This window comes from Salvelinus fontinalis, chromosome 2, assembly GCF_029448725.1.
Source record: "Salvelinus fontinalis isolate EN_2023a chromosome 2, ASM2944872v1, whole genome shotgun sequence".
Taxonomy (NCBI): domain Eukaryota; kingdom Metazoa; phylum Chordata; class Actinopteri; order Salmoniformes; family Salmonidae; genus Salvelinus; species Salvelinus fontinalis.
In genome coordinates this window covers 43,896,379-43,910,593 of record NC_074666.1, presented here as the reverse complement: position 1 = coordinate 43,910,593, position 14,215 = coordinate 43,896,379, and the positions used below count along the sequence as shown (strand labels likewise).

The following is a 14,215-nucleotide window of genomic DNA, read 5'->3' as shown; positions in this document are numbered from 1 at the left end:
AAAATTACCGTCAGACAAGCAACTGATATGCTACATTCATTGGAAACATTAGCAGACATTCCAGTTATCCAGTATGAGGACGGATACATTCTGTCACTTCCCAATGATGCAGTGGTGTAAAGTACTTAAGTAAAAATACTTACTTAAGTCGTTTTTGGGGGGTATCTGTACTTTACTTTATTATTTATATAAAGTTAACGTTTACTTTTACTTCACTACAGTCCTAAAGAAAATAATGTACTTTTTACTCCATACATTTTCCCTGGCACCCAAAAGTACCCGTTACATTTTTAATGCTTAGCAGGATACCTATCAAGAGAACATCCCTGGTCATCATCTCTACTGCCTATGATCTGGCGGACTCACGAAACACAAATTATTCGTTAGTATAAATAATGTCTGGGTTTACTTAATATAAGGAGTTTTAAATGAACTATACATTTACTTTTGATAGTTATGTATGTTTAAAACTTTTACTCAAGTAACTTTTACTCAAGTAGTCTTTTACTGGGTGCCTTTCACGTTTACCTTTTACCTCATTGTCTATTAAGGCATCTTAGTGTGACAATTGGATACTTTTTCCACCACTGCAATGATAACACACCAGTGAAAAAAGTGCTTTATTTATAAAAACTATTCACAAAGATCTATTATCCCAATGTAACAGTGGCAAAAGGCGGCTTGAGTCAGTAACTGAAAGGTTGCTAGATCGAATCCGCGAGCTGACAAGGTAAAAATCTGTCGTTCTGCCCATGAACAAGGCACTGTTCCTAGGCCGTCATTGTAAATAAGAATGTGTTTTTAACTAACTTGCCTAGTTAAATAATGGTAAAATATTTTTTTTGAAAGGGCTTATTAGTTGTAAGATCAGTGACTGGGAAAACGTCTGAAAAGCATTCTAGTAGCCCATTGATAAAATCATCTAGTTGCCCACTGATAAAATCATCATCACGTTAGTTGGATTTATTGTGGTTAAACATTCAAGTTAAAGCATCATTGTTTGTTGTTTACGGCAAACAAGAGAGCGTACACAATTTCAGATGCTGCTTCTTCTTGGAATACACTACACTTCCCAGCACTCTATTCGGTAATAGTAACAACCACTTTGTAAGGCTGCTTATGGTCTATCCTATGAAATTGAAGTTTATTTGCAACCAATGGATCCAGCTGGTAGTTGTTACAGTTTGCACGCAGGTGATAGTACAGAAGTGATTTCGTGCAAGTTCTGTTTCCGTTCAGTAATCAATTTTTTAGTGTTGTGGGTTATCACGAGCGGTCTCAAACTTTGAGTTATTTGGAAAGGAAGTTATTGAATCAGCACGCGCTCACGTTGTGTTGTGTTGAGTGTACGAGCTAGCTATTTAGCTAGCTAGGTAGCTAACTTTACTGTCATCAGCGGGTGCAAAATGCGACGTCTAGAGTTCTAAACGATGCAATTCGCATTCTAGGGTGCAACTTGTTTTGCAGAAACTCAATTTAACGCAAATAGCTTTGCTTGAGCTGAACAACAGCACTAGCTAACGCATATAGCTACGTTAGTTAGCTAGCTCACTTGAATCTCCTCAAGACGTGACTGTGAGCAGCTAGCTACGTTAACCCTTTGGTGAAGAATGGCTGGCACGGTAATGGGCGTGGGCACTGGGGTTTTCCTCATTGCTCTTATCTGGATTGTGGCTCTCGTGCTCGGGATGATCCTTTTGAGAGCTACTGGACCAGCTAAGTAAGTTACCGGTAGTTGTGAATACATACACACATGCAGGCCTAGCTAAATAGGCTACCTAAACACAGTTTTTACACATTATCTTGTGCAGACATGATACCACACTGTACATTTGCATTGCCCCGAATAGCCTGCTTCTACAACCGCCATGCCAAGAGGTGAAATCACAGGATCATAGGTGTATGCTGTACTGGCTGTTCCACATCAAATCCCTGGCCAACACTTGTGTGGACTATACTGTACATTATCAAGTATTTCAGAGGGATTATAATGTATTTCAGAGATTATATCAAATAGTTAGGCCCTACATGTTTTATACAGGTGTATGGCTATTGCACTTAGGCTAGCCCAGGGCCGTTGACGGTCTACTGTCATTCGACTTTAGACCAGCCTGCTATTTGCACTGTTACTGGCTAGGTCACATGTTTCTGACTGCTACTGAAATGGTTATGTCAAGATTTTACTCTGAGAAAATGAATTGATTCACTAAAACGTGTAAAACGGGGTTAGTTTACTGGTTATACATATTTGATTGGGCTGATTGATGTTGATTGCAATGACCTTGGCCTAATTTGCATTAGTCCTAAAGAACACACAATCAAAAGTGATTACCAGTCGAAATATTTGAAGAATACAATTTGACCCCATATGATATTAATGATATTTGTATTTTTTTTAACAGGCTAGGCGTCATCCCTGTCTTCCTGCTGGCCTTCATTGCCACTCTTATCCTGGTGTTCTTCCCCCGCAGCTCAGAGACTCCGTCACCATTCAAAGACATCGAGGTAAGTAATATAACTGTAATACAATTGTAATGCACACACACGCACGCGCAAGTGTACTCCAGCGTAGAGGCAGCCAGCTGCAGAAGGCTCTTGGGTGTCAAAGGTTCTCTGTAGAAGTGGGAGCCACTGGTATCATGTGTTTTCTAATATTGATACTCAACTAGGGATGGGCATTTCAGATTTTTACTTGAGTACTCGACTGAAAAAAAACATATATTTTTTAGGCCCGCACTGGAAAGAAATATGTGTGTATTTATCTATAGGCCTATGCCAACAGTGCGCGACAATGGCTAATTTGTTATAACCATTATAGATAACAAATCCTAATTCATTTAGCAGACAAGACACTCTTATTTCCCGAGCCCTTATCACAGTCTAGACACCTATTTTATAGTAAAAAAAAAAAAAAAAGATGTGATATAAAAGAATAAAATATAATATTTTTCCAAATGATAAAAGTTGCCACTGCGAAGTGATGAGCATCTCACGTCTGGAACAGTTATTCTCAGTGATCATTTGAAACGGGGCTCTATTAGGCGAGTTGAAAGACATTTTTTTCAGGGTTACAAAACAAAATCTGTATTTTTGATATTCCGATGTTCGATTTTGTTTATTTTGCCTGTTCTTTGGAGTTTTCTAAATGGATGAACAATTTCACATTGAACACTGCGTGGTGATGAAGTACAATCACGACATCTGTTTGAATAGGTCTAGGCTTAATGATTCTAATAAATATGCTCTTTGTGTTTATCAAATGAATATTTTTGCGTAGTTTCATTTTTGGAACTTGTCTATGTTTAGTGGGGTTATAGTTTAGGCTAAACAATTCTAAACGGCACTAGTGGTTCACAAATTAGCCAAAGCGAAAATAGACGGGACACAATCGTTCCAAAACTGCAGCTTGTTGGAACATATCAGTCCATTTTGAATTTGTGATAAAACTGTTGTCATTTTGCAAGGAAAGTTGCGTGTGTATCCCATCAGCTGGATACATTTTTATAGGCATCTATTTCTGTAAGCCTAACGAGAGCTTGAAAGAGAATTTAGGGAGAAGAACTGTGTGATGCTGGGCTATTTTTTTGTTGTTGGTGGTGCCCCGTAAATGCACATGTTCAAATAGAACACTAGAGTCAACGCAAATTAGCTTACTCTTCAAGACAACAAGTTGATGCTGTTGCTATACAACCTTTTGCTAACTAGTTAGCATAACAAATGACTAGTTAGACATTTTACAACTTTGGGTGTGTTCAATGTGGAGTGCGCTCGTAAATTCAGAGCGTTGTCAGATTGTCCGTTTTGTAAATTCAGAGTGTTTCACTCTCGGGGCGCACACTGGACGTTTGGGCCGAGAGGTAGAGTTGATTTGAGCATTCTGAATTTACAACAGCAGTCAAGGACCCAAGCTAACGTTGGCTAGCTTGCTAGCTACTTCCAGACACAAATGAGACCACACTTTTACTTGCCATAGCAGAGCTGGGTAGGCTGTTTTTATTTTTTCCAAAGCGTTGGTGACTAACTGTGCTGCTGGCAACAATTTAAATATGCTTTTTTGCCAACGTTTACTGACACTGGCCGTATTCAACGGGTGTTGAGCGCTCGTAAATTCATTATTCTGGGCTCTAATACACTCAGACAAGAGTGCTCTGACATCGGAGTAGATAGCCAGAGCGAATTTACGAAAGCACCCGAATGTCCATTGAGAACGCACAACGACTATACCATTTAGTTAAGCAAAGAATAACTGGAATAATCAAGTCAATAAACGTTGGGTAGTTAGCCTATAGTTAGAATACTGGCAAGTTTGATATATAAGTAGCCAACGAACATACAGGTACTTACTGCTGTAATGATATGCTATGTGGGTCGTAAGGACAGAGTAGCTAACAAATTGTCAGCCAACATAACATGTAATGTAGCTTATTTGAAAAGTCATTACTTTACTACATTGCTCAACATTTTCTTAACATTTGTTATAATTAGTTAATGCAATTAATTTGTATCTGCTCTTGTTGTACTTCGGCTGCATATTTTCCACCATTTTCTTCAAATCTGAAAACAATGTGAAGCCACGCACATTTCCTGAAGAATTGCATTATGGGCCCTAAGGTACGGAAATAGTGTCCTTTGTGTGTATACTTCATATTTTGGCGAATTTTGTACCTCATCCGGTAACTTTTGGTATACTAACTATATCCATACTATGACCAATAAGCATACTATATACTCAATTCACGTCACAAATAGTATGGTTAGTATGAGTATTCGAGCACAGCTACAGACAACTGCCCCATTGAATCATGCGCATAATATTCGTGTCATTATTAGCTAACCCATCTATGGAATATGAATAGCATATTGCGCTCATCAAATGATTCCCCTGAACAACACAGAGGGATTTGTCCCAAACAAGTAAACTGCAACCCATTTTTTTTTTTGTCATGGTGGCTTTTGTTTTGTTTTCTGGCCCATGTACATTATGTAGGCCTAGCAGAGTGGCCTGTTGGCCCTGGCTGCAGAGCTGCAGTCAGAACATGTGGCGGTGTGTTTGTCATAAAGATCTGGTCTGGTTTATCTTTCCCCAAAGGCAGCGCAGCACAGACAGACTACAGCGCTTGCCTTTCCTGCTGCGCTGTCTGTGCATGGGAAAACCAGAAGTACAAAGAGGCATGGGCTGTGTCTCATAGGGTTGCAAAATTACGGGAACTTTCCATAAATTCCCTGGTTTTCCAGAAACCCTGGTTGGATGACTCCGGATTTCCTGCTTATTCCCTCTCTATTCCAGAACACCTCCAACCGGGATCTCGGAAATACCAGGGAATTTATTGAAATTTGCAACCTAGTCTCAAATGACACCCTATTCCCTATTTAGTGGACTACTTTTGATAAGCTCTGGTCAAAAGTACTGCACTATATAGGTAATAGGGTGCCATTTAGGCCGTAACATGGTTCTGTGCCTGTTTTCCTGTTAGTTTAGGCCAATGTGCAAGATCAGGTGACACACAGACCCGATGATTCAGGCAATCTATTTTCAACGATGCATTCATTATGCATTCTGTTTTTTATGTGAATAAATTCACTATTTGCTGTTCTGTAATGATACTTTAAAAATCAATTTTTCCACAGAAAGTGTTAATGTATTTGGGTTTATGTAGTGAAATATTAATTGACTTTTAAATGAGTTTCAAATCTTAGGAATGTGTAAAACAAAAATATATTTTTATTGATTTAAAAGATGACCGGTGGGGTGCATAATTTCTAGGCCATATTCAAATAAAAATAAACAAGCGTAGCTAAAATAGTTTTAATTCGGCTGATTGCACATTGTAATTAGTTGTGTCAATAGTCTACAACTGGTGTACTAAACTATCCTTACATCAAAAACCATACAGTTCGGTATGATGTAGCCTATTGAAACACACAAGGGTAGACCTATTACACATGCAATTTGCTTTTAGAAGGTGGTCTTATAGAAGAGGCTCAACCAGCTATTCCTTACCACAGAGATCCTATTAAATTACATGTGACTTACCTCTGAATAACTAGCTACTGTGTGTGTGTTACTAAGAGAGTGTGTGCGTGACCGACCACGATAATGTGTGACTGTGTATGCATGTGTGTGTGTGTAAGAAACGGCTAACCTCTTGCTGTTAAACAAAAACAAAATATCACAGCGCCAATTAGGCCGGCCCCAGACAGGGCCTCCGTACCGAACGGCTCGATGCCACATTAATAAAACATGGGCCCCAGCTCTGGGCTCCGCTTGCTGGCTAATTGGCAAATTAGAAAATGAGATGCGTTAAATGAGAGAACACTGCATCCGCCAGAGACAATGCCCCTCCACCCCTGCCCCGAAGCTCCCACCAAGGCCCCAGTATCCTATCTTTAGTCAGCAGTAGGTTGTTGCCGCCTGTAATATTTGGCATCTGTACGGTGGAGCAGGTCTTCAGGGAGTTGGGTCTCTTGGTTAGTCATCTCTTCCACTCCTCCCCCAGGTCCTTCTGTTTTGTTCCAACGGGCAACGCAGTATAACCAACAACTGTCCAAGTGTAACCTTGTATCTAAGTCATAGGGACCGCCAGTTAACACACTGGCTGGGAATTGTATTGACCAAGATGATGGAACACAGTACTATTGACTCTTCTGTGATTTAGTGAATCATGTATTATATTAAATGAATCATATTAAGCCTAGTTAGTGTCTCCTTGAGGAAGGTTGGTCATAATGCATTCAATCTTTTTTTTGTGTGATTTGAATCATTTGTATTTTTGCGATTGTTTCAACTTACCAAAGTGTTTAGTTTTTTGAGCCAATTCACGTGGATGATGCAACACGTGATCATATTGTATACATTGAGAGTGATCATTATCTTTTAAAATAAGGCCTGTTATTACTCACATCATTATTAACAAGTCTATTGAATGAGGCCATGTTTGCTTGAGTACAATATAGTAACTGCCTGAAACGTGTGCATTTATAGAGCAACATGGGTCATGATCTACTAAGTTAAGTCAGACACTGTAATACATTTACCAAAGTCCATGTTAACATTTGGCTTATAAACATTTGGCTTCTAGTGAAGTAAGTGTGAGGAGAGAGCCTGCCTTCCCTTCCCATTTTCCTACAGCACTGATTACAGTGGCTCACTTGTGACATCTGTTGGAAGAAAGAGGAATTAGGATAATTAAAACACAAGTTACACATTTATCGGATATACACAGACCATCATCTATCCTAACTAACTCATTCATCATCCATTTGGACTTGGATCTACACTGAACCAAAATATAAAGGCAACATGTAAAGTGTTGAGGGGGGGGCTCATAATATGAGAAGAGTTCTGTTAGTTTGGCTTTGTCTGTAATAAAGCCCTTTTGTAGTGAATAACTCATTCTGATTGGTTGGGCCTGGCTCCCCAGTGGGTCGGCCTGGCTCCCAAGTGGGTGGGCCTATGCCCTCCCAGGCCCACCCATGGCTGTTCCCCTGCCCAGTCGTGAAATCCATAGTTTAGGGTCTCATTTATTTATTTCAATTGACTGATTTCCTTATATGAACTGTAACTCAGTAACATCTTTGAAATTGTTGCATGTTGCGTTTTATATTTTTGTTCAGTATATTTGGTCAACCAATGAACTGATAACTGTATGAACATAACAACCCTATCTCTCTACTCCCGCAGATCGTAGACACTTTCTTCATCGGCCGATACGTCCTGTTGTCAGTGGCCAGTGTGGGCTTCCTGGTTGCTCTGTTTGGCCTGCTGCCACTGCATTTCCTGGAAGCCGTCTATGCCAAGCCCTTGAGAACCCATTAGAGCGGAGCGGAGCGGCCAGGCCAAGTTGACCCGTTAGACTGGTGGCCAGGGCCGTATGTGCAGCACTGGAGATGAGAAAAGGCCAACTAAGAGGGGCCCTAGTTAAATGGAGCACCGGACAGGTTGGCACCTGAACCAAAACACAGGCAGGGCCAATGTTTTCTCTGCGGTCAACTGTTGTGTTTGTTTTGGGCCAACCATCATTAAAGATAGGCTAAAATGTTGCCTGGTATCTCACCCTAACATAGATTATATGTTTTGATGTTTTGTATATGGATAGCTATTAGTTTGAATTGTAGTGGTGGGGTAGCAGTTGCATTAATGGAATGGATTTATCTCTTGGGCCTTTGAAGTTCAGAGGATAAGACTGATAGCTGTAATTTAACTGTATGTATATTTTTGACATTCCCTTTTTTTTACTGAACTTGTATTATTATTTTTTTTTACAATACAAATATTTTATAAGACAACTTCATTAAACATTTCATTGTTGGTTATCCCGCCTACTGAAAACGAATTCCTTCTAGCAAAATCATCCAGCATCAAAATGCCACTAAAGAAGTCAGGCCTAGTCCTGCTGTAGCAGGCCCTGTTAAGAATATGCAGAGTGCTGTTTGTCTACGTTCAGATGCAGCCAGGTGGCTTTTTGAGTGAGTTTGGTTAATTAAGATATCTTCTTTGATTACACTTCTCATAGCTGTCTGATTCATGAAGCCTCTCAAGTCAGTCAAGTAAATTGAATGAAGAGAGAACTGTCAGTAGCAATGCTGTGACATACTATGATGTGAAGTAGTAGCCCTCTCACATAGTTAAATGGAGTGATTGTGTTCATTAACTCCAGATGCATCCTGTGTTCTGTCACATTTGCCGGCATTTAAACCAGATAGATTGGATCTGCACTCGACTACATTGAAATGTAAATTTTTCAACTGACTGATGCCGTCTTTCTCGGTCTCATACCCCCAAACAATAAAACTAAGTGGGAAAGCACAAATTCTGGTTTTGCTGTTGTCCCACAAAAAACTTAATGCAGCATTTCTTTCCTTGAACAATGGGCGCTATTGTTTTTAAGTTATTTTGTCATTTCAACTCTCAGATAAAATTGCATAAATGTTCATCAGAAGTGTGCATTGTGTAGCGTTCACACGCATCTTCACTAATTCTAAAATGACATGTAATCTCCAGGACAACAAACTGTAATCATACGGTATATCAAGTTTCCCTATATTACTCAGACGGCAAAAAATGTGATACTGGGAGGCCAGGCCTGTAGAAGTATCGTGAAAGACATCACACAAAAAAAATCTATTCTAAAAGGAATCCAGTGACAAGCAGTAGGGGTACAGCAGGGGTACATTATTGGTAACATAGTACCATGAAACAAACAGGTTTCCTTTTGCCCCTTAGAGGATAGTAAGTAACCTATAAGATGGATGTCTGCTCTCCTTTATGTCATCAATCATTTATCTCTAATCATACCATTCTGTTGCACAGTGGCGTGGTTAGGATAGTATCACCAATGATTCCACAGAGTATGATGCTTTTTGCAATCTAGGGGCTCAATTTCCACTGCTCAGCCCCTCTCTTGGCTCCTTGCAGCCCCCTATTTAAAGTGCAAAGCCCGACGGGACGTGCAGTGAAATTCCAACCAGGATGATGAAAGAGAATCTAATGAATCAAAACCAATCCTATTAGTTCCGGCCCACATCTCCACACACTGGCCTTTTCTACACGGTCAGGCCAATCCACCACCACAGGTCCCTCTCACACAGTCTTGGAAATGGGTGGTGCAGCCTGGCATGGGATGGATCTGAGATCATTCAACACAAGGGGTATAGGTGGGGGGTGGGGGGGGCTCCTTGCCTGTAATAGAGCATGTGATTACCATGAAACATGATCTTCGCCATAGAGTGGTAGAATGTTTTGAAGCGTAGTGACACTTGTTGGATAGGATTTACCTGGGAGGTGGAGAAAGCGAATGTGGCCTATGCATTGAAATGTTATCAGAGACTAATTACTTTGCAAATATGTAGGGGGTTGTCGTTGAAATGTACTTTTTTTAAAATGTTTTTCCTGCAACAACAGTCGCCATGCAGCAGATGCCACCGATTACCACATCTTTCAGCTGCCTCAGGCTCCAAATCTGACAGTTTAGGGCCTGCGCAAGACGCACGCTCAAAGTTCTTTGCTCCAGCCGATCCAACTCTTTCTCACTCTTTCTTTTGCTTTATCCCTTTTTTTATTATCATTTTTGTTACCAAACTCCCTCTAGGGAGTGGGAAAATGGGCAGAACAAAGCGTCTGGGGGTTTGAAGCTCTTTTGGAACCTCGATCCAGAGCCTTTGTGGAGCAGCCAGCTGGACATACAAAGAGATGGGTGGGGGGACTGGAGAGAGAGAAAAAGAGAGGGAGAGAGAGATGTGGGGGCAAAGAGGTGTGCAAAGCCTAGGATGTGGGAGTGGTGCTTGGTTTTGAAGCAGGGGAGGGGGAAAAGGAGGGGAAGGGGAGTGTGCTCCTCCTCACTAGAGCCTGTTGTGAGATGCATTGAAGCAGAACTCCTGCCTTGCCCCCCGCACCCTATCCTTCATCTTCCGTTCCTGGTGTAATATGGCCAGTGTCATCAAGCCTTTCCCCTCTCATCCAAGCTAACCCTGAAGATCCTCTATCAGTGCTCCAACACCCTGACCCATAGTTAGAGCATCCCTTCCATGCTTTTTGACAGGAGACGAGCCATTGGTTTAGCACTGCCGGTATTGACGATGGATCTTTGATCCACTCGGCTGGCAAGTTTTCAGCAGGCCTCCGTTCCCAATTTGTTATAGGTTTCAAAACTATACATTTTTTGTTGAGGGCTTATACAGGGGAAAAGCCCACCAAAAATGGGTGAGCTGCTTCTAAATCCCTCAAAGCCTGAATTTGATTAAGGCTCCCTGTCCAACGAGTGGAACTGGGAACATCCAAACCTCCAGTGAGTCCCCTCACTACCCTGGCTTGGCTGGCTGCTTCACCATAGCTGGGAAATTAGTTGTTTTGGGGGGTAGAAATTTGCTTGGTGCAGTGTTGCCCTGGCAACTGCCGATGTATTTTTGGGGCAGAGGACTGTGGATTTTCTCACTGCCGCCCCGGTCTCGCTCCATTACGCCCTTTGTGCGAGGCCAGAGGGTGCTGTCAGTGCCCCACACACTCTAGGACAAATCCAGAGTCCCAGGAGCCGGCGTCGCCTCTTTCCTCTTAGCCCTCTCTCAGGAGGGGATTACCTCCTCCCTGGGTGAAGATGAAGGCCCAATTTAGAGGTCAGAGTGCTCTCCAATGGCCTCCTGTCAGCTCAGACCCGACGGCCCATCACGGGGCAAAGCGTGGCTCTTCGGGGATCCCTCTGTGATTGTGGGGAGAGGTGTCCGAACATGGGCCACCTCCCGGGGAAGGGGTTATGGTGTCAGGCTTTAAAAAGACTGTGGTCGTAATGACGGAGTGAGAGATGGGTTGTCTGTGGGAGATGGTCACTGTGGTCCAAAGGAAAGATCTGTGTGTGTTTGGTGGTCTGGTCAGTTCATACACAGGGAGGACAGGACACACCTGTTGGTCTTGCTCTTTGTATCAATTGGATTCAGAGTGATTTTCAATGGAATAGCTCAATGAAGTGTTGAAGAAAGGGTTAACGATGCAAGATGTGTTTGTACTATTGACTTGGCACAGACATGTTCCTGAAATGGAATAGTGATAGCTCATTGAACTCAATAATTAGACTTCGGAGCTGAATTCACATTGGAAAGATGATGTACCCAATCAGATATGAAAATCAGGGTGGTTTTATGAGGTTTACAGTTTGGTTAGCTATGTATTGTAATGTGTACTGCTCACTGCTGAATAGATGCATACAGCAGAAGTTTTCCCTCTGCTGTATGCATCTCCCTGCCCCATAGTGACTTTTAGTACATCAACGTCAAGTCTGTCATTGTCCATTAGCGGTTGCTGAGCACAAAGAGAAAGTTGTCAAGAGGTTGTTGGGATAAAACCCATGATCAGGTCTGATGTGTTAGCCCAGCATGGTACCTCTGTTACCTCTGTTCCCCCAAGTCCTCTAGTCTCCAACCAGCTGGACTGGATAGCGATTGTTGAAACATCGGACCAGAACGTTTCGACAAGGTCGTTGTAAAAAACTTTTGTCTGATTGTGATCGCTGATCTAAGATGATGTACGAGGGCTCCTACTGTGCGAGCAGGCGGCTACAAATTTGCCTTGCTAGTTGCACTAGTGGGGGGTGGGCAACGGGTATTTGAGTTGCCTCGTTAAAGGAAGACCGCGAGTGAAAAAAATAACCCTTTGTGGCCCTTTTTTTCCCTTTCCCTTCTTATCAAAGGGAACTGGCGTTCTTCTGGCCAGATAATTGATACGTGAGCTCCGAAAATTGAAATTGTCACCAGTGAAAATGAATTATCTACACCTCAACAAATGAGAATGCACCGGCCTTGATGTCTAGTTTTGTTCCATCTTTCATTTGGCTTTTCATGGCATATTGTAATATTCCTTGTTGGAAAAGCATGAATATCCTCCAACAAAGGCTTACCCTTTCTTGCATTGATGCATTTAGAGTTTTCGGAGAGGGTTAGAAACACTCCCTGTCCAATCCTTGGTCTAAAGCTCTATGGGCAGAAAAGGGGGGCACACAGTAACAGATACCGCCTGCCTACTTTAGTCAGTCTCCCTTGAAAAAATTATCTCAGAACACAAACCAATGGGTGGGGAGGCGTGATGCATATCCAATCCCTTTGATGTTGCGGAGTGGAGAAAGTGGTATTGTGCTGGACTTGATCAGTCAGCTGGTAGACACTTGATTAATGGAACTGACCTAGCTTTGGTAAAACAGGCTTCTCTGTATCCTCCCCCTGCCCCAAACTCTCTTCCCTTTCTCCTCCCCCTCCAGGCCTTGTTTTCTGTCCCCCTGCTCCGTGCAGAACGAATGACACATATGCTGTTGGAGGAGACAGGACCCCTTGGTCCCCTTCTCTGCGCTCCTCTCCCAGTATGGGGCCTGAACTTGTTTTTCAATCATTGTTTTCCCCCCCAACATATTTTACCCCCCCCCCCCCCCCCCCCCAAAGAAAAAAGAGGCACAGAGAAAGAGAAGTGAGAGAGCAAGGAGAGAGGCAAAAAAAAGAAAGAGGGAGGGAGAGAAGGAAGGAGAGCACAAAAGCCAGGGTGCAAGGAATATAAAGAAAAAACATTCTTTATAACAATCTCCAAATAATTTAACGCAGGGAGGTCTAAGAGTTGTCTGGGGAGAGACTAGCTGAGATGTGCCTGTTGGGGCTCTACCAGGGGCAGAGATTGTGCGCTAGGCACGGAGCTTTGGCGTAGAGCTGTCATCCAGATAGGGAAGACGCAGAGGCTAGAAGATGCAGGTTGGAATGTGTCTGCTCTGGGCGACCTGGATCTATACCTGGGCGGAAGGGTCACTTCAATGCCAATGCACATGTCTACCTGAGCTGGGATTGGCCGAGGGGTCAAAGACACAGGTCAAGGAGCATGTCCGTCATCGATTGGAGCACCAGCAGCATCGGCCTCATAGGGACAGGCCACACCGGAGAAAAGGTAAGCACCACCCTTCCTTCCCCCCTGACCTTACTCAAATGTCTTTTGAGGGAAACCTGTACCATAGTAACGAAGGATTGATGAGCTCAATAGTGTTGTGGAGTGCTAATGCTATTAGCCCAGACGGTTCTCCATGCTCCACTATATCCATCTTAGGTGCAGTTCATTGCAGTATAGAAGTTGTGGAGTTAGGCTATATCGTGAATTAATAATGCTTTCTTGCAATTAGGCGTCTTATTGATAATGCATTACTGATTAGGTAATGTATATCTGATCGACTGTCGGTGTATCAAAAAATAGTACAGAATGACATCACCAAGTTGGCAATCAAAGTCTAAAGAATGTTGGTCCCATACATATTTTGTATCCAATTAACTACTTATGAAAAGTTAAATACATAAATGATCAGTTCTATATGAATTATGCAAGCTTGTCATTTGCATATGAAGTGCATGATTTCTTTGTAGAGTGAGACGGCTATGCCTGCCCCAAGCTGTTATGAGAAACATTGCACTCATTATGTGTCCCAGTGTGTGGACCAATGTGTGACATCTTGAAGATGGAAAACACAAAAGAAAATGCATTGGACGATTGATAGAAAACCAGTATAAGTAGACTTGGGTCAGATTCATCCGAGTGTACTCTTGTTCCTGTATTGGCATCAAAATTGTTGAAGACCTGCAGCCAATAGGTTTGTTCCATGGCATTCTTCTTTCAACTTGTCTTTAGGAACAATTGTGGCTCAAACAGTTGACTTAGAACTTCTTCATGTTTATAAAATACCTACTGTGTAAATTCTTTAAAGCC

The 14,215-nt window shown here is 42.2% G+C and overlaps 2 protein-coding genes across 2 annotated transcripts in view; both read left to right on the top strand.

The window, feature by feature from the left end:
- Positions 1-1,113: 1,113 nt before the first annotated feature.
- On the top strand, positions 1,114-8,313 carry tmem218 (transmembrane protein 218). The gene is made up of 3 exons (XM_055875779.1): positions 1,114-1,720; positions 2,403-2,505; positions 7,682-8,313. The coding sequence occupies exons 1-3, from the start codon at positions 1,611-1,613 to the stop codon at positions 7,814-7,816; spliced, it is 348 nt and encodes a 115-aa protein (XP_055731754.1). The 5' UTR covers positions 1,114-1,610; the 3' UTR covers positions 7,817-8,313.
- Positions 8,314-12,952: 4,639 nt separating this feature from the next.
- The window catches only part of LOC129819452 (roundabout homolog 1-like), a 33,531-nt gene continuing 32,268 nt past the window's right edge, over positions 12,953-14,215 (top strand). Inside the window, exon 1 of the mRNA XM_055875771.1 lies at positions 12,953-13,408. Coding sequence (XP_055731746.1) covers positions 13,213-13,408 — 196 coding nt within the window. The 5' untranslated portion in view covers positions 12,953-13,212. The remainder of the gene's footprint in view (positions 13,409-14,215) is intronic.